At 46.7% G+C, this 20,469-nt stretch overlaps 1 protein-coding gene across 1 annotated transcript in view; it reads left to right on the plus strand.

Annotated features, from left to right (window-relative positions):
• Nucleotides 1-3,189: 3,189 nt before the first annotated feature.
• Nucleotides 3,190-20,469, plus strand: part of ADRA1D (adrenoceptor alpha 1D) — a 75,588-nt gene continuing 58,308 nt past the window's right edge. The window contains exon 1 of the mRNA XM_007067148.4: nucleotides 3,190-5,068. Within this exon, the coding sequence (XP_007067210.1) occupies nucleotides 4,105-5,068 (964 nt within the window). The 5' untranslated portion in view covers nucleotides 3,190-4,104. The remainder of the gene's footprint in view (nucleotides 5,069-20,469) is intronic.

Here is a 20,469-nt window from a genome sequence, read left to right on the forward strand (position 1 = left end):
TTCCTGAAATGTGGTGCCCAGAACTGGATACAATACAATACATGTTCAGTCCTGGTATTGTACATAGAAAAAATTGTATTCCCTTTTTAAAATATGTGTCTGCTTTGTTCCCTCTTGTGGTGTAACTACAATACTAATGTTAATAGCAAATAATACCAATCACTTGGTGGTTTTAAATTTCTTATTTTAATTTTAAAAGTGACCCTGTGCTCAAGAGTGCATTTAGCACTATGTCTGCATAAAATTCCAAATGTTATCAACAAAGTCAATAGAAAGCTAGAGGAGGCTGAGGAAATATGAGACAACAGCCTTAAATGTCAAAGAGGGAAGCATTTGTCATTAGAACTGGTCAAAACTCAGAATTTCTGTTTCACGGGATATTCTAACATTTCAGAATTTGTTTTCATTAATTTCATCCATCTGCAATCAAAATGAAAACATAGTTTGTGTTATAACGAAACAATTTGACACTTCCAGGAAGCACTCAATGTATTAATTAGCTAAGCTGCTGTTTTCAAGGTCCTTGTGTTAGCCTGGAATCATTTTTTTTTTCTAAGCTAATAAAAACAGCTGCTCCTCTAGAATGTAACACATATATTACTTACATTTCAAAATATTTTGGTGCGGGACATTTTATCATATCTGTATGATGTTGCAGAAAAAAATCATTTTCATTGATACAGCATTTCCTGACAGAAAACTGTTTCAACAAAAAGTTTCCAACCAGCTGTAGTTGCAACTCCTTTGAATTCTTAAACTGAGCAGATTGACTTGCAATCTTATCTACACACAAAGTGGCACCTCTTTGGCTAAACCAATTGAGTTTAACCAGTGCAAAACCCAGTGTGGACACTCTTTCCTCTGTCAAAGAGTGGTTTATTTGCTTTCAGCTCAAACCTGTTTGCTAATCAATTTAAATTTAACCAAATAATCCTGGTTGAAATTGAAATAAGTGGCCACACAGCCATTTGCCCCGGTTTAACTAAATTAATTTTAAACCAAGCATTCAGTTCAACCATTGCAACTCTGTATGACAACAAGACCCAGAGCCACAAAGGTATTTAGGTTCCTAACATCCATTCCTTTGTAGATCAGGGCCCCAAAATCCAGAATATTAAATACTTTTAGGCTAAAGATTTAGTGTAATTTTGATTGTGAGTAACATTCTATTCTGTTCTATGTAGATTTTTATACCACACCCACCATCATAATAACAGAGTGCTGTCCAGTAGTGCATTAAGCAATCTGTCTACACATTAAAAAGGAAATTTAAATACTGCTTTACATAAAAAGGTTTCAGAGTAACAGCCGTGTTAGTCTGTATTCGTAAAAAGAAAAGGAGTACTTGTGGCACCTTAGAGACTAACCAGTTTATTTGAGCATGAGCTTTCGTGAGCTACAGCTCACTTCATCGGATGCATAGGCTATGCATCCGATGAAGTGAGCTGTAGCTCACGAAAGCTCATGCTCAAATAAACTGGTTAGTCTCTAAGGTGCCACAAGTACTCCTTTTCTTTTTACATAAAAAGTCAACTCATCCTTAACTCTGGGGAAATGTAGGTTTTCCTCTCTTTGTGTGCACATAGATTAGATGAGATATACTTATCTAGAGCAATAGACAGTGAGATCTATCTAAAGCTGTACAGATGTAGCTACAAAATTTGCTGGGCTAAGAGGATGGCAAGATGAACTTGGCTTCCCAGGAAGAAACAAAAATAAACGGGGCAGGTTGAAATGTTTTCATCAAAGCATTTTCTTTTAATGAAAATGGCTTTTTGACGAGAAGAGAAAATTGTCGTTTTGATTTAAATGTTTTGTTCTTGCCAAATAAATAAATAAATTAAAGATCCGTTTGGGCATGTTTGAGGTTTGTGTGTGTGTGTGTGTGTTTGCCCTTGACCCCTTCTTTTCCATTGGGGGAAAAAAGCTGGAATGTAGAGGAAGGAGGATGAAAATCTCCATTGCAAACATAAAACGTATACGCACAAGCAAAATTCAAATGGAAGGGATTTTTTTTTTCATTTCCTTCAGAGAAATACACAATTTTTTTGAGCAGTTGCTGCTCAAAACATGAATCAGCAGCCTCTGCTCAGGCTGCAGTTAATTCACTTTGCTGCAAATGTTTATGGTCGGGGGGGGGGGGGGGGAATAGTTGTTAAAATGCAAGATAAACATAATGGAAAGCAAATATTTCCTGTGTACAATAGGAACTAGCTTCGGAACCATTCCAGGTCACTGCCCTACCATAACGTATGGAGGCAGGAGGGGAAGGCTCATTAGAAACAAATCACTCATTAGAAACAAATTAGGGGGGATAGCTCAGTGGTTGGAGCATTGGCCTGCTAAACCCAGGATTGTGAGTTCAATCCCTGAGGGGGCCATTTGGGATCTGGGGCAAAAATTGGGGATGGGTCCTGCTTTGAGCAGGGGGTTGGACTAGATGACCTCCTGAGGTCCCTTCCAACCCTGGTATTCTATGGCTGGAAACGGGACTTGGGTTTATCAGTGGGGAAAGCGACTGTATAAACAAGCCCCCAAGCGATGCCGCGACATTTTAACCACAAGCTGCTGTTTCTAAGTCTTGCAAAAAAAGCTTATAGCAGAGGGGGCGATTTCTTAGTCGCGCAGTAGCCCTGCCCAAGTGCCTTTCTCCTGCCCTATACTTTTGGGGGGCTGGATCTTGGAAGGCAGTGCTGCCTACCTAGGCTTGAGCTCCAGCACCTGGCTGCAGAGGGAGGGGGGGCTGGCTAAAAAGGAAGGCAGGACGATAACTGGGGGTACAGGGAGAAGGGGAGGGGTGGATGGGAGGCAGCGGGGCTGGGAGCTCCCGGCAGAACGGGGAGGAGCTGAGAGAAGCAGGGGGCTGTTTGGGGAGGTGGCCGTGCTGGCAGTGCCAGGTAGGGGGGTTAGGGAGGAAAGGGGGCTGCCGGGCGCAGGGGGCTAAGGGGCGGAGGGAGGGGGCTGCTGGGTGCAGGCTAATAGGCAGGGGCCGCTAGCGGGAGCCTGGCAAGCCCAGGGTCCGTCTCCCAGCCTGTCATCAGCCCCGGGGGGGGGGGGGGCTGTTCCCCCAGAGGGGCTCGGGACCGCGCTGCCTAAGGAGGCTGGGTCAGGCGCCGGGAGGCAACCCGCGGCAGGAGCCTGGCGCTGGGCTCGATCCCGCGACTCCCTCCCCTGGAGTCTGAGCCCAGTGGCTCTGGCGGGAGAGGATTCCAGCCATTTGCTGCCCCCTAGCGTCGGACAGGGGTCTCTGTGCCGCCTCGCGGAGCGTCGGCTCGGAGCGGCTGCCGCAGGGGGTAGCGGTCTATATCTAGCGGTGCGGTTGCCTCTTTCTTTCAAAGTGCCCCGGCGTGGCTCCTTGCCCCAGCGCTTGCCCGGCAGAGAGGGCGCTTTTTGCATCCTCCTGGCGTGGCGCTGGAACGGATCCTCTTGATGCCAGGCTCCGGGATCCTTTTTCTTTCCAAAGTAACAACTCCCTCCTCTTCCTCCTGCTCCTTCGGCATCCCGCCCCCGCCCCGATCAGCAAGGGGACGCAACAGGAGCGTCAGGAGGGGTTTGGAGAGCTGAGCTGCTTCTTGCCACCACCCCGGGAAGCCAGGCACAGCCCCCGCTCGCTCTCTCTCTCTCGCTCAGCCCTGCCACCCATTGAATGCAAAGTTTGAGCATCCGAGGAGCTGGTACTTTCCGCCCCTCCCTCCCGCTTAGATCTGGATTTTCCTTCCTGCCTCCTGGACTGGGCAGGGAGGGGAGGATGGGCGTGAAATTTACAAGCGGGCTCTTGTTGCATCCGTCCGGCCAACTCCTGCATCCTCAAGCGATGCATCTTCTTGGATGAAGGCGAGCAAAGGGGTCCCCCACGCTCTTCGTTTCCTTTTGCTCCCCCCCCCCACGCCCCCATCGCTTCCCGGGAGACTTGCCCGTGTGGGGTGGGCTGGAAAGGGGGGTGGCTGAGCTACAGCCTCCTGGCTGGGGACTTGACTGGGGGTGCGGGGCAGTGAGCGGGGGAGGAAGAAACTCTTTGCGGTGCAAGGGAGGGCGGAGCGGGGAGCATGCCCGGCGTCCCTTTCACGGCGGAGCCATCCTCCATGGAGACCGGACCCTTCTAAAATGACTTTCCCTGATCTGATCAATGCCAGCTTGAATGGGAACCGGACGGGACAGGGCAGCGCGAACCGGTCCTGGAGGGAGTGGGGGCTGCCGGGGGAGGAAGCGGAGACCAATGGCACCTCCCTGCCTTTGGCCCTGGATCTCCAGGCGGTGGGCGTAGGGGTCTTCCTGGCCCTCTTCATCCTTTCGGCCATCGTGGGCAACATCCTGGTGATCCTCTCGGTGGCCTGCAACCGGCACCTGCAGACGGTCACCAACTACTTCATCGTCAACCTGGCCATCGCGGACCTGCTGCTCAGCACCACCGTCCTGCCCTTCTCGGCCACCCTGGAGGTGCTGGGCTCCTGGGCTTTCGGGCGCATCTTCTGCGACATCTGGGCGGCGGTGGATGTCTTGTGCTGCTCCGCCTCCATCATGAGCCTGTGCATCATCTCGGTGGACAGGTACATCGGGGTCAAGTACTCCCTCAAGTACCCCGCCATCATGACCGAGAAGAAGGCGCTGGTGATCCTCGGGGTGGTCTGGCTCTCCTCCATGGTCATCTCCATCGGGCCCCTGCTGGGATGGAAGGAGCCGCCTCCCCCGGACGAGAGCATCTGCAGCATCACCGAGGAGCCGGGCTATGCCCTCTTCTCCTCCCTCTTCTCCTTCTACCTGCCCCTCATGGTCATCCTGGTGATGTACTTCAGGGTCTACGTGGTGGCCCGGCGGACCACCAAGAGCCTGGAGGCGGGGGTCAAGAAGGAGAGGGGCAAGTCCATGGAAGTGGTGCTGAGGATCCACTGCCGCAGCGTGGTGGAGGACTCGCTCTCCAGCTCCCGGAGCAAAGGGCACAACTTCAGGAGCTCGCTTTCCGTGCGCCTCCTGAAGTTCTCCCGGGAAAAGAAAGCGGCCAAGACCCTGGCCATCGTCGTGGGGGTTTTCATTCTCTGCTGGTTCCCTTTCTTCTTCGTCCTGCCTTTCGGTAAGTGAACCACCCCCTGCGCTGTCCTGTCCTCCCCAGCTAGGTGAAGGAGCGCGACCCCTCTCGCTCTCAGCGGTTGCTCCCTGCCATGGGTGAACTTCCAGGCTTCATTTCAAGCGCTGGTTGCAATTAAAGGGGGGCGGGGTCCTTCTCAAGGGCGGAATAATAATGATACTCTCCAAAGAACTTCGCAAGATCTGCGCGCCCTGGTCCGCACCGCGGTGGAATGTCCATCAGCAGCTGGGTCAGAAATTGACTTAAGGTTGTGGTAAGGGGCGGGGGGGGGGGGGTCGGAAATACCACGCGTTTTATGCTGTGACCGTACTGAAACTGCCCAAACTGCCCTCAGAGCTCGGGATCATTCTGGCAAAGAGACACTAGGGAAAAAAATCAAGTTATTTAACATGATCGGTCAGGAGCCTCAGTGGTCACTTTGGTCTGTTTCTCCCAGGTTCTGTGCTCTTGGATTGGGTTGTCCTGGTGTAACGCCTACAGACCCGTTGGCAGGCGGGATCAAACCTGGGACCTCTGAAGCTAAATGCATGAGCCGCTACTGCGTGCGCTAAAAGCCACATGGCCCTGAGCTAGGGCTGGAGAGCAGACGCGTTTAACTCTAAGCGGTCTCGGTGCCAGGAGCTGGGACAGAACCCCACACCCAGGAGGTGTGTGGGTTACACTGGTCCTTTCTCAGTTCCCCATGAGTCAGGCTCCTGACTGGCAGCCCTGACCCTCATCACAAATAAGTTGCCAAAGACTAGAGGCCCTGAACCAGTGTCCGCACTGGTCAATGGGAAGCCTCTCCTGGACTTTGCTGGGCTTTGGATTGGGCACCACATTTGCAAATGAAGAGGGCAGACGTGGGCAGAACAGAAGGCATCCTCTTGTCTGTGGCTGCAAAAATTCTGGGCTAAACCCGTGTCTGGTGTAACTCCATTGCCTTCAGTGGAATGTGATGCCAGGGATGTATTTTGGACCATGAGCCAAAGTCTTCTCTAGAATGGAAACACCTTTCTGGGTGATTTCCTGTGGCTGCTACCAGTCTCTATGCTAATTGCTGAGAGATGAAAATCTTGTTTTCTCTGCATTTCGCTGAGACCTTGTGATGTGCCATACTATTTATCAGGGGCTATTGATTTCCTCATTCTCTAGCTTAGTGGTAGGAACTAGATTCTATTCCTGAGTCTGATTCTGGCTTGTTCTGGTGCATTTGGCAAGCGATTTCACCTTTCTGTGCCTCCGTTTGCCCATCTGTAAAATGAATACAGCATAGACCCCCCCCTACCTTACACGGAAGATGTGAGGCTTAGTTCTGAGTGTCTGGGGAGCACTTTGCGATCCTCCAGTGAAAGGTGCTATAAAATGCAAAGCAGTGTTAAGATGATCTTTCCCCTGCCGTTAGAACACTCTCCCGCTGAGTGCCTTTCCCCAGCCAATATTCTAAGGGTTAAAATCGTTGAGCCAGTCTTGCTCTGGCATGCAGGCAGCCTCTGTAGTTTTGGGAAGAAGAGCTGGCAACCCCCATTTCCAAAGCCAGGTTTCATTCCCTTGGTTAGAAACACAAGTACTACTTCACAGGGTAGGACAGAGGCATCTAGGCCCATACCAGCAGATCTTCCCCTTGAAGTAGCATAGCTAGTTCATAAAGAAAAAGGAGTTTAAATACCGCTCATTCCCTTTCAGACCCTCCCAAATATAGTTAGTGGGACAGATCCTCAGCTGATGGAAATCAAAATAGCTCCTAGAAGTCAGTGTAGACCATCTACAACAGCTGAGATCTGATGCCGCATCGTCAACCATCCCTCTCCAGTCACAGACAACTCAATAAATAAACAGCTTTAGGGAAGTTCTATGGTCCAGGAAATCTTAGAGCCATTCTGCATGGGATTTTCTCATGCCCTTAGTTATTGTTGAGGGGGTGCTAGAGAGGTCAGAATGCATCTTCTTGACACTAGCCAGGCATTTTTCCCATCCTGTTGTCATCTGAGCCTACAGGGAGGTGTCACGTGATCAAAGGCCATGTATCTTAGATTCAGATTACATGAAACACCTTATTGCTTTTTGTAGGCAGCATAATAGTCAGATTTGTTTAGTCCGCTGGAAAAATCAATTACAAGAAGCATGCAGGGTCTCAGGAACACAGCCGCTCTGTCTGAACACTTTTAAAAGATATTTGTTGTGGTGGGTTTGTCCCCTTTAAAAATCATTTCTGGACTTACCATTACAAACAACACTTTAGAAAACTAAGATTTAGTTGAGAAAATCATGGTTTAAGATCATAGCAGGGAGCCAAGAACTTGTGTGTTCTAATCCTGCCTCTGACCATATGGCCTTGGCCAAGTCACTTGTCTGCTTTGCCTCAGTTTCTCTTTCGTGATGATGATGATGATGATGCTATTTTCTCTACCTAATCGGGATGTTGTGAGGATTAATTAGCTATATTTAAGAGCCAGTTCTCACCCTAAGTAAAAGAGGAAGAATATAAGAACAGCCATATTGAGTCAAATCAATCAATGGTCCATCTAGCCCAGTATCCTGTCTTCCAACAGAGGTCAGTGCCAGATGCTTCAGAGGGAATAAACAGAAAAGGGCAATTTGAGAGATCCATCCCCTATCATCCAGTCCCAGGTTCTGACAATCAAAGATTTAGCATGGGGTTGTGTCCCTGACCACCTTGGCTAACAGTTAAGTTCATGGAGGATAGGTCTGCCAATGGCTAATTCTTTTTTGAACCCAGTTATACTTTTGTCCTTCACAACGTCCCCTGGCAAGGAGTTCCACAGGTTGACTGTGCGTTGTGTGAAGAAATACTTCCTTTGGTTTGTTTTAAACCTGCTGCTTATTGATTTCATTGGGTGGCCACCCGTTCTTGTGTTATGCGAAGGGGCAAACAGCTCTTCCCGATTCACTTTCTCTGCATAGTTCATGATTTGACAGATTTCTATCATATCTCCCCTTAGTCACATATTGCATGTTGCTCAGAGCATGGGACTGGGAGCCAGGATTCTCATTCACTGTGTGACTTTAAATCAGCCACTTAACCCTCTCTGTGACTCAGTTTTCTATTGCGCTAAATGGAAATAATGTTACTGACCTACCTCCTGGGAAGTATTGTGAAGCTTAATAGTTTGTAAAGAGATTTGAGATCATTGTACTTGGTGTGACCACATGTCAAATACAAAGCTGACAAAAGAGATTTGAATTTATACCACTCATGTTTCTATAATCAAACTTTTCATTTCCATAGCACACTCTTATGCACGCCCCTTAAAAGGGCACGGATGGTCAAAACTCCAGCGGTAAATCCTACCCCAACTCTTTTGCATGCTGTTAATGAGCCTGGGAGTTTGGAAGCTCTACTACAGAGTTATTTCAAATAGGAAACAGAGGGGAAAGATTGTCCAACAATATCTCTTTTTCATAAACATGGTTTTCTTTTTCCAGTTGGAAAGTTGGACTAGATCCTCAGCTGGTGTAAATCATTGTCGTTCCATTGAAATCAATAGAGTGATGCCAGTTGACACCCACTGAGATTCTGGCCCTTCTCCGTGGAGTGTATTTCCTAAGTACATTTTCCTTTCTCCGTTTGTGTAAAAACATTTCAGTGTAAAAACGGCTTCGGTGTCAGCTTCCCGGTGGCTTTTAGATATGTTTTTCTAAATTGTACAGGTTCCTGTATGTGGTTGACTTTCAAAAAAACAACCCACGCGGCCTCTGATTTCTTTTCATTGCGTTGCACCTTTTCAAATATGTGAATGCCTAAACAGTGCTTAGCAGGAGAGCTTTTGCAAATATACGGTGTGACTTTACAGACATAAATACAGCTCCTCCGTGGATATAAATCAATAGACCTCCATTGCAATTACACCATTTCCCACCAGCTGAGGATCTGTCCTCTGTGGAAAAGAGCAGCCTTAGTGATTAGCAGGAACTGAGCAATTAGGACTCTGGGGTTCTATTCTTAACTTCCTGCATGACCCTCGACATACTACTTGACCCCGCTGCTTACCCACCAGTGAGACAGGGATAATAGTTACCAAATTTCTTGGGGTTGGGGAGCTTAACTAATTAATATTTTAAAAGCACTGTGAGATCTTTGATAAGTCTGCATATAAGTGCAGTGGTGTTATTCATTTTTTGGTCCTAGAACGATCTGCAAAAATATTGCTTGAAATCTAAATGTATTCCCTAGTACCCCTGTGGATTTTTATCAGCTGAGTAACCCACACCCTTCCTGGTATTCTGATACATATCCCCAAGCATACGATGCAATCATCAGGAGTATTGGTGCAATTAATAAGAATATGTTTGTCTGGCTAATAAGGCACTTTAGGAAGCTGTTTGCTTAGCAAGGGACGAAATCCTACTCACACCTGGAGTGTATGCTTCCCTTTCTGGGCATGTGCAGCTCCTGTTGATAGTAATAGGAGTTCTCCGTTCCAGTGGAGAAGAGAATGCATGGACTCTGTGAAGCAGACAACTGGAGTTAAATTACTCCCTGCTGCATATGCCATAGCATCTTTCCCATTAGCAGGGATCCAGCTGAATGCCTTTTGAGGCTGGGGACTGGATTTCTAACGGTGTTTAGGCATCTAAAGATTCAGATAGGCCCCTAAATACCTTTAAAACTCCAGTCCATAATCCGTATCTGATCTCAGGCCACCTGTGTAGTGCTGTATAGTTGTGATGCTCACCGGGGGTTGGTTGGGGGGTGGCACCTCGCAACCACCTACCCTGAGCATGAGGAAACCTACAAGGTGTCTGGCAGAGGTCAGTTCCCTGACAGAACAAGAAGCAATGGTCTCAATGACAGAACAAGAAGCAATGATCTCAAGTCTGACTTCAGTGAATACATCATTTGTAAATTACGTGACAGAGAAAGAGTACTTGTTTTGCAGCTAATCTGAGAAGGAGCTGCAGTCAATTCGGTCATGAAGGGGGAATGTAAATCCATATTGGATACATGGAGGATTGTTTTAAATGGGGTTTAGGAAGGTGGTGTGAAAGGATGTATTGTAAGTATCATTAAGTATTACTCCAGTTTTATTCCCTTTTAGATAAGGTGGTCATCAGTCCGAGAGATGTCAGAACTGGAATGGAAAACACAATGCACTAAGCTGAACCCTGGTGTAAATCAACTGAGCCAAATACATCAGTGGTGTAACTCCACTGGCTGAATTGGGTTGATACCTGGGAAGAATTTGGACTGATCCTTTGTCTAAATTAGAATCAAACCATTTTAAGGGCACTATTGTAACTTACAGTCAAGTCTGCTATATGACCTTTTCCATGCCTGATCCATGGAGGACATAACTCTGCTAGAGTTACCAGCTGAGGGACTTAGAGTACATCTATACTGCAAAAAAAGACCCCCAGCAACGAGTCGCAGTCAAGTGATTCCGGCTCACGTGATGGGGCTAAAAATAACGGTATAGATGTTCCCACTCAGACAAGATGGGGCTGATCTCAGAGCCCAGGCTCCAGCCCAAGTGGGAATGACTACACTGCTATTTTTAGCCCAGAAGTGGGAGTCCCCAAACGCACATCAGTTGACCCAGCCGCTGGGACTTTCTGCTGCAGGATTTTGGGTTTTGCAATGTAGATGTACCCTCAGTCCTTTAGCTCACACTGTTGAAGTTCATACTTTAGCCCAGGGTTGAGTCCCTGGTGAGGATCGAGATGATGTTTGTTTCAGCAAATCACTTGGACTTTTATTTATGTATTTTGTTCCTGAAGGGGGGTTCCAGAGAGGATGGAGCTCGGCTGATCTCAGTGGTGGCAGATGACAGAATAAGGAGCAATGGTCTCAAGTCGCAGCAGGGGCGGTTTAGGTTGGATATTAGAAAAAACTATTTCACGAGGAGGGTGGCAAAGCACTGGAATGGGTTACCAAGGGAGGTGGTGGAATCTCCATCCTTAGAGGTTTTTAAGGCCCAGCTTGACAAAGCCCTGGCTGGGATGATTTAGTTGGGGTTGGCCCTGCTTTGAGCAGGGGATTGGACTAGAACTTCCTGAGGTCCCTTCCAACCCTGATATTCTGTGATCATGAGAACAGCCATTGAGTCTCAGGGTATTTCTGCCTGGGAGAGTAAGAGGAGATGCTGAGAAGCCCATTAGAAATCCCCTTCTCTTGAGTTTTCCTGCTCCATTTTTCAGAAGCAGAAGGCTCGGATAGTACGGCTCAGGTCTAGACCTTTGGAGTCTGATCTGAACCAGCCCCCTCAAAGACCTTGCAGCCTTCTTGGAGGTTCATCCCACAATAAGGGCCTATTGGTATAAGGTGTTGAACCTCCTTGATTCCCATTGACTTCCCATTGATTGTTCAGTTCACTGGCCAGTCAGAAAAATTGAAAAACAGTCTTTTTTGGGTCACCATGACAATAATTTTTTTTTCAAATTTCTGGAAAATGAAAAAGTTTTAAAAAATAGTTTAAAAAATAGAAACATTTCATTTGACCCAACACAAAATATTCTGTTTTGATTTGAGCAGGGTTTTTTTTAACGTTTTTTGGAGGGGTTACGTAAAATTGAGGGAAATTTCTAAACATAAAGTCATTTTAAACAACATGTTTTATTTAAAAATGTCAAAATGAAACTATTTTTTCAGAACGTTTTAAAAGTTTGTTTTTTTCCAACCAAAACAAATTGGCAAAATCAACACAAAGTCACAAAAAGTTTAAGCAAACCTGGAATAGTCAGATAGTGGCATTTTTGGCCAGGAAAAAAGTATAGGTCGAAAAATTTTACCTAGCTCTAATTGGGGGTGCTCAACACTTTATGGGATCAGTTCCTAAAAGAGATACACTTAAACCCTAAAAGCCTGGATCTGAACATACCAACCCAGTGCTTAAAACCTAAACTGAATGATGCAGATAGACCTATTAATTCCATACCCAAACTCTGACAAACTTTAGGGTGTTTGAAATCTGGATCAGAATCCCCCTCTTTCCTTCAGTTTCACTGAGTTCTCCTAGGCTGAAGCTGAGGATTGGCCCTGCATGTATGTCTTAGACTTCACTTTTGAAATGGCAAATTGCCCTTTGTCCTTTTACTAACTCATTTGTGCCTTCCCAAATAAAGAACCATCCCACTGAAAATCACCAGGCTTATTTCACATCTCCTGGCTGAAGGTTGGGAAAGAAAGAGCACCAGATGTTCTTGCTGGGGTTAGAACAGTCTGGAATACATTTCCCATGTGAAAACTCCCTGGTAGTATTAAAAAAACAAAAGGGTTGTCATATATTTAATTATAGGAGTTTTGATAGTGAGGCATTGGTAAATGGGATTTTTTTTATTTCCTTTTAGAGGGGAGGTGTATATAGCGCATAAGAATTGAGTATCATCTCTTTAAATAGTTTGGGGTCCATCCAGTGGTCCTCCGTTGTCTTCTGTCACCTAAGCCACCAGAATCTAACAGAGTGGTAGTGTAAACGTATGTAGTTAGGTTTGGTATGTTTGTGTATGGTTAGTAAAAATTATATATTGTACACCAGCTATATCCGTGTGCTTTCCTCCTAAACGTAATGTTGTGTAGAGCAGTAGTTCTCAACCTTTCTTTCATTTGCGGACCCCCCCGGCTACAAAATTTCGAACGGAGCTGTGGGCCCTTTTGGAAATCTATTGTCTGAATAGATAGCTGAATTCTGTTCAGTCAGTTTTCAGTCTAAGTCTTTCGCGGACCCCTTTGACATAGGGTCTGTGGACCACAGGTTGAGAGCTACCTGTGTAGAGAGCAAAGCTACAGCAAGGGTCCTGTTGTGTTTTATGGTCTCTGATTCTGCATAAAGGACATTTAGGTGCCTACAATGGACATTTATAATTTTGCCCAGCTCTAGTTGGAACCGGGCTGGGCTGGGGACCCTGATAACAAGACTCCAGTGACTATGAACTATTTATAGTCCCTGTGCCCTGTCTAGTCCCTGGAACCATAGGGTGGTAGCCATTTTGCCTGAGGACATGGCTTTGATCTAACTGAAAACAGTGGGAGGTAGCAGCCAACTTTATTAAGGGCAGCTTCACTTCGACATGCAGAGAGACTGTAGGGAAATGGCAGCCATCTTGCTGGCTCGAGCCCCATTGACAGTAATAGGAGATGGCGGCCATCCTGAATTTGGGAAAATTCATGAGTTGGCACCTTTCATCATATTTTCATGAGGCAGATAAATAAACACCACAAAATTGCTAGAGTTGTAAGGAAATCACAAGAGTTGGCAATAAACTCCATCAGATGGCATGAACTGGGGTCCCATCCCCCACTGCAGGCCATGGCTGGAAGAGCAGCAGTAGAAGGGCTGGGCAAATGGTTGTCTCGCTCTCCCAAATATCCAGTTTAGGCATCCAAGATTGAACGCTGGGTCTGCTTTGTCTTGCCCTAAGTGAGGTGCTGAGGCAGTGACAGAGCTGGACACAGAACCCCCCGAGTTACTCTGCCACCAGACCACATCAGCCAATTGCCAGACTGTCCCAAAGAGAGACAGTGAAAGCCAAATGGCTGTTTTAGTTTGTCGCTGACTCTGAATTCAGTTTCTATAATGGGAAATGTCATACAAACAGGAGAAAATATAGAACCTGAAAGATTTAAAATGATTGTGATTCAGTGAGCAAAATCCTATAAACCTCTAGACAAACTCTATGAAACCATGGAAAAATGTACTGTGTTAAATAAACGATCTGAAGCCTGTGTTATGCGGCACTCTGGACTCAACAAGTGGCAATAGAGAGGTTTCGTAGTATACAGGGTTATATGGGCATGTATCGATTTAATTCATTTCTGCACTGGAATCCATGATGTCAGGCAACACACAGTTTCAACAGGTAGTATATTTCTTTCAGCAGAGTGTATTGATTAACAGTATCACATGTCATCGTACCAAGGGCAAGGGCTAACTTGTAAATAATATGATGTAAGAGCAAGACATGGGGCTGAAGCCTTAGCTGTGTATATTAAAGGCCCATCTGAGATAGGAGATAGGAAAGTCTGGTCCCTTTGTAATCTAGAGCAGCCTCAAGCCTGTATCAGGCTGTTCTAAATTTTGTCCAGCTGCCTTATGGCCTGCTGCCATATGGACAGCCTGTCAATGTTGCCTTTCTCCTGGGAAATCCCCATGTACAGGAGTCTGGAAGAGGGTGGCATACAGCCAGAAGGGGGCTGCTCAGGGACTCACTGAAGCTGGCTTTCTGGCTGCTTTTTGCTGGCAGAGTGTTGCAGGGGAGCTGGAGTAGACCTGAGAATCAGACCCACAGCTGAGTGAACTGTACACAAGATTGGAAGTGACAAATTCTCATTCTGCCTCGGACACCTCAGCTAACCTCCCAGGAGTGTTTTGTGGCTATATTTATTAATGCCTGTGATGTGCTTTGAAAATAAGGGCTGCTATTATTGGGCCAGACTCTCTGTTGACGTACAGATAGTGACGCTGAGACAGTTTACAGCAACAGAGACTTTTGCCCAGGGTAGCTAGTTTGACATTTTGCAGGGGAATTGCATTGACACTTAACATTTCTTTGTTCCTGATCTTTCACCCGCAATATTTTGGATTTCTTATAAGAGGGAAAAACTGATGAATTAAAACCAAACTCGACTGCATAATAAACAGATTTTTTTTTAAATCGGCCCCATGGCCTTGTTGCATTCAAATGCATAGAATTTTGCCCCAGCGTTCAGAGTGACCAGGACGCCCGGTGTGTTGGGCAGTGCAGCCGCAGCGCCCCCAGCCCCTAGGCAGCACGGCCGCAGCGCCCCCAGCCCCAGTGCTCCAGGTGGTGTGGCTGTAGCATCCCCAGCCCCAGAACTCTGGCTGACCAGTCCCGGGGCTCTGGGTGGCCAGCTCCAGAGTGCCGGGTGGGCAGCGCGGTCCCAGAACCAGCCACCTTGAGTCCCTGTGGGAGGCAGGCCAGCCAGCCCCAGCCAACCTTGTCCAGCCAGGGCAGAGCGTTGGGAAAGAAGGAGCGGGCCTGACCTGGGGGCAGAGCATGAGCGGGGCCACAATAGGCTCTTTGGGGAGGCACAGCCTCCTCCTGCCTATGATTCCTGCTGCCTATGCCAGAGTTCTAGAACGGAGCAGTTAATGACCTGTTCCTTTTCCATTACCCCAAATTTGGGCAAATATTTGCTGATCACATCTTGTAATGTGGTTAATGAGACATGATATAAGCTTGATGCAAACTTAAACATGGGTGCAGATGCAGTTTTGAATGATATTACAGTGAAGCTACTTAATCATCTTTTATCAGCTTGTTTTGAATTGATTCTGCCAGAACAAATAGGATTATCTACAGCTACTAACAATTTTGTGGTGATAACAAGCCATGTTATAAAGGCGTCAAGCGATCCTGCCTATAGGGCTGTAATTTTGGAAAATCTCAGCTAGCATGGCTCAGCTATTTTTGAGAATGAGGCTAGGAAAAAATTACATTGTTTTGCCCATGTTAAATTCTGGTGACTTTTTATTAAAAAAACCCTCCAGTGTCACCCTGCTTTGGCTCAAGGACTCGAAATTTTGCAGTGGGGCGGCTGTTATGTCAGGGAGGTAGCTTTTGCCATCCCCATGAAAATCCACTCAATTGTAGCCAGATTAGAAGCCTTTGAAAAATTGTAGTGTGCCCTTGTTCAGTAAAGACTTCTTAGCGCACATGGAATCTCCAGAGATTTTCGCTCTGAGCATACTCCCGCGGGTGAGTAGGACTTTCCCAGCAATTCCTCATCTGGAATGTTTTGGGTTGTGCTGGCTCTGGGTCCAGGCACCAGAACTGAAGGCAGAGAGTCTTTCTCTCCTTTGCTTTCAATGACTCCCTTGCTGGGCCCCGGCAGCGTGGAGGAGGAAGCTGCCTGATTTGACTGCAGAGTGGACAAGAGACAGCCTTATGGGGCAGATGAAATAGATTGAGCCAAGGAACTGAGGGAAGTGGGGAGAACACTGAGGCTGGACAAGGAAGCCAGGGAGGCAGACTGGGACTGGGAACCAGTGGGACTGAGGAGTATGGACAGGGCACAACTGGGGGTCAGGGGAAAGCAGAGAGACAGATGAGATGAGGAGCTGAGAGATGGGAACCTGGGACTAGACTGGGACTGGCTGCGTGAAGGGGGAAGTCTGGGATAGCAGGGTGGGAATTGAACCTTGGACAACTTGTCCAGAGAAGGAAACTAGGACTGGCTTGCCAAGGAGACTGGGACTGGGTTAAGAAACTTGAGGAGTAGGGAATGGGACTGGCTAGGTGAAGAGAATGGGAGTCGGATGAGGAGCAATGGGTGGGGAAGACACGAGACTCTCATAGGCAGGTTGGAGGGTACACAACAAAAGGGGACAAGTTTGGGGGAAGGAGTAGAAGAGGTTGTGCCTAGTAGAGAATATTCCCCTCTGGAGCCTAGAATGTAATCCAAGATTCCAGAGTCTCATCATTCCTCTCCGGTCAGCAATTATCTGTGAAACCTACTGGAAGTGTGTGTCCCATCCCCCTCTAGTGCTGGTCCACGTAGAGCATAACAACTTACTACTTCTGTCAGCTACTCCCTAAGCTCAAGTGGCAGGTGTCTGTGAGGTAGATCTAAAGGTTTCAGCCTTGCTGTTGACCCACGTGGGCATGGGTTTGCCTTTTTAAACACCTAGGAAATTACACACACAAAAAGCTACACGAAGAGAACTTTATTAAGGTTGCAAAGTCAAGCACTCAAAAGTTAGGATATGTCAGAATTAATGTTTCCCAAGTAACCTTGGAAAGGGGAAGTGGTGCATCATGGAAGTCTCTGGCTGTGGTCCATCATGGGAGGTGTAGTCCAATTGGGCAGCCCATTCTATTGAGGAGAATGAGGCGCATGAGGCACTCAAACTACAACTCTCATGAGGCACCATGGCAGAATTTCCAAATTGAAACATTGAGGCTATTTGGGAAAATATCGACATTTTCACAGAAAGTGGACACTTTTCAAACAAAATTTCACTTTTGACAGAAACCCAATTTTCTGTCAAATACAAGTTTCAATGTAAAGTTTTTGACCAGCCCTAGTAAGCATGTCCCAGTGTTCCCCTCTCCACCCCTCTCGTGCAAAGTTCAGTCACCTACTACCTCAGTAAGCTGCAGCAATTGACAAAGGCCCCAATTCAGCGAGGCACGTAAACTTGTCTTCGCTTCAGTGGGGCTCCTGGCATGCTGAAAGTTGGGAAAGTACTTAATTACTTTGCTGAATCAGGGCCCAGATGGAGTGAGTTGTGATTAATATGATTTCTACTGCTGAGAAAACAAGCAGGCTTGATTTCCCCTTGCCTGGCATCTTGTGTCGCCACATGACTATAAAATGCTCCCATCACTGTAAACGAGTGGAGAATTCTCACTGCTAGCAGAGCAGGCGCCAACTAATGCCAAGGCCCATCCGCACTGACCACTGACAAACGCATAGCTGGAAACCAATCTGGCTCACCTGTTGGTTCGTATGGTTAAAATGGATATTAGTGCTACAAGAACGTGTTTAGTTGTTAGACTTTATGGAATGCTTGTAGGAAGCTGCATATAGGAATCTCACTTATGGTATCACAAGGTATAAAGTTATGTTGAGCGTTTGCATCGTAAACCTCTGTAACTGTGTAACTCACCAAACAGGAAAAGAAGCACTGATTAAGGTAAAGTGCTCGTCCTGCACACAAGATGGCCTGTGATGGGATATTAGATGGGGTGGGATCTGAGTTACCCAGGAAAGAATTTTCTGTAGTATCTGGCTGGTGAATCTTGCCCATATACTCAGGGTTTAGCTGATTGCCATATTTGGGGTCGGGAAGGCATTTTCCTCCAGGGCAGATTGGAAGAGGCCCTGGAGGTTTTTCACCTTCCTCTGTAGCATGGGGCACGGGTCACTTGCTGGACGATTCTCTGCTCCTTGAAGTCTTTAAACCACGATTTGAGGACTTCAATAGCACAGACATAGGTGAGAGGTTTTTCACAGGAGTGGGTGGGTGAAATTCTATGGCCTGCGTTGTGCAGGAGGTCGGACTAGATGATCATAATGGTCCCTTCTGACCTAAATATCTATGAAAAAAAAAAGACGGCCCATTGAAGGCAAACGAGGCATTGTGTAGCATCAAAGGACAGAGACTTTGTTGATTGCATTCCGAACTCCCGCCAGGAAGGGGAGACCTGCTCATGAACTCATCCCATCATCTTGGATTCTGCGGTGAAGGGGATTTAAAATCCCTGACAAGGAGAAACTGAGATCTTTATGCTGTCTGGACTCTGAGGGGTAAAGATTCCTGAACGTAAGCAAGAGATCCCCCTGCTGCTTGGCATGGGTCAGCCCTAAAGGACATAAAGAGCTGCTAATTATAGGAGCTTATATTACGTTTTTAAATCTAACACTGTAACTCATTTGTGTGTGTATGTAAATAACTCTCATTTCTTTTCTTAGTTAATAAATCTTTCATTAGTTTATTGCAGGATTGGCTACAGGTGTTGTCTTTGGTTTGAGATCTGAGTACAAAGTGCCTGGTACTTTGGGACTGGGAGTAACCTGACTATTGTTGTGATTTTTGATGTAAAGTGACCATTTATCCCATAGTCCAGCTTGCCCTGGTGGCAAGATAGACCGGAATGCCCAAGGGGACTGTCTGGGACTCCAAGGCTGTTATAGCACTTTAGGAGGTCACACTTGTCACTGGGTTAGTGAAATCTAATGGTAGAACATACAGCCAGTTGGGGGTTTCTGCCCTGCTTTTTGGCAGTCTACCCTCAGGTTGGCCATCACGGTCATAAGCCACTTCCGACAGCATGACAGGGCTGGTGTTTTGTGAGTGGAGAATTCTCACTGGGTGGTGTTTTGTGTTGACTCTGAGTAGATGTAGATGACCACATGAGGTACAAAAGCAGTGGAGAATCAGGTCCATTCTGTCTCCATGTCCACATCTGTAAAACAGGGAGAAGGATACCAAAACACCTCTCTAGCAGGGTGGGAGATGCTGGGGGGAGGGAAGGAGTTGATCGGGGGGCTGCCGGTGGGTGCTCAGCATCCACCCTTTTTTCCCCGTGGGTGCTCCAGCCCCAGAGCACCCACAGAGTCAGTGACTATGTCTCCAAGCCCTTACCAGATATTAATCAATTATTAAGCTTCTCAGACATCCCTAGAAACTTCACTGTTGTCACTTCGCAACTTGAAGTCTTTAGATGATTATGGATTTGTTGCAACATTTAACTGCCTTGCAGGGATATTGTTGTAGCAGGGATGTTGGTCCCAGGGTATTAGAGAGACAAGGTGGGTGAGGTCATATCTTTTATTGGACCAATTTCTGTTGGTGAAAGAGACACGTTTTTGAGCTTGCACAGAGCTCTTCAAAAGCATGTCTCTTTCACCAACAGAAGTTGATCCAATAAAAAAATATTACCTCACCCACCTTCTCTCTCTTTCAGGGAGGTTGCCAGGCTGTTCTGAACTTCAGGGTGATAGAATTCAAATCTTCCTGCTCACAAAGAATGGGGCTTTATGGTTTGCATTGAAGAAGAACTTTTGCTAGTGGGATCGGTTCTATGATTAAAAGCATGCAGCACAAGGAAGAGATACACATGTGAACCAACCAGGTCATTACAGCTTTTATTATACGTAGTTTGCAGTGGGGGAAACTGAGGCACAGCAAGATTATTAGGTCACTGACAAAGTCAGCAGCAGATCTGGGGCTAGCCCACAGCTCAGCAACCTCACATTCCCATATAAAAGTTGTCTTGTTGACACAGAATGCTGTATTTTATCATGTCCAATATTCATTGGCATGGTTAGTGCAAGAATGGAATTATAGGAGTGGCTGGAGAATATGGCTCTTTAGCTAATCCTAACGGATAGCTTTTTGTTGATAGAGTCCTTTGCTAATGCATTTGGTATGAAGCCAGAAAGCCGTAGGCTCCCATAGCAAAAACTTCCCTGCCAGCTCACAGAAGAGAGGTCATTTCTGATGCTTGTGATGTCCGAAATGGGCTGCCTGTCACAGATGAGGCATTAGAGGCTTGAACTGATCCTTTTCGCACTGTGAGAAAAATCCCAGCTGCTTTTAGAGCCTTTTAGGGGAAGATTTACAAAAGCACAATGAGCAGGTAGGGACCCAATTCCCGCTGCCTTTGAAAATCTACCCCTCAAACAATGGCAGGATACAAGACTGGGCGTCAGGAAGCAAGGGTTCTAGTCCCGGCTCGTCCATTCACATGATGATGAGCAAGTCATTTTGCCACCTTGTGCCTCAGTTTCCCCCTATATAAAGTGCAGGTAATGATACTTGCCTTTGTAAAGCGCTGTAAGGTCTATGGATTCAGCTATGAACAGGAGCAGTGAACAGGGGAGTTTGGCAAGGCAGTTCTCTGGAGGAAGGAGAAGCGACCATGTGACCCTTGTGGTGAGTTTGTTGTCTGTTGTTGTATGCTTCTTTGCATGCCCTATG

Source organism: Chelonia mydas, chromosome 4 (assembly GCF_015237465.2).
Source record: "Chelonia mydas isolate rCheMyd1 chromosome 4, rCheMyd1.pri.v2, whole genome shotgun sequence".
NCBI classification, from domain to species: domain Eukaryota; kingdom Metazoa; phylum Chordata; order Testudines; family Cheloniidae; genus Chelonia; species Chelonia mydas.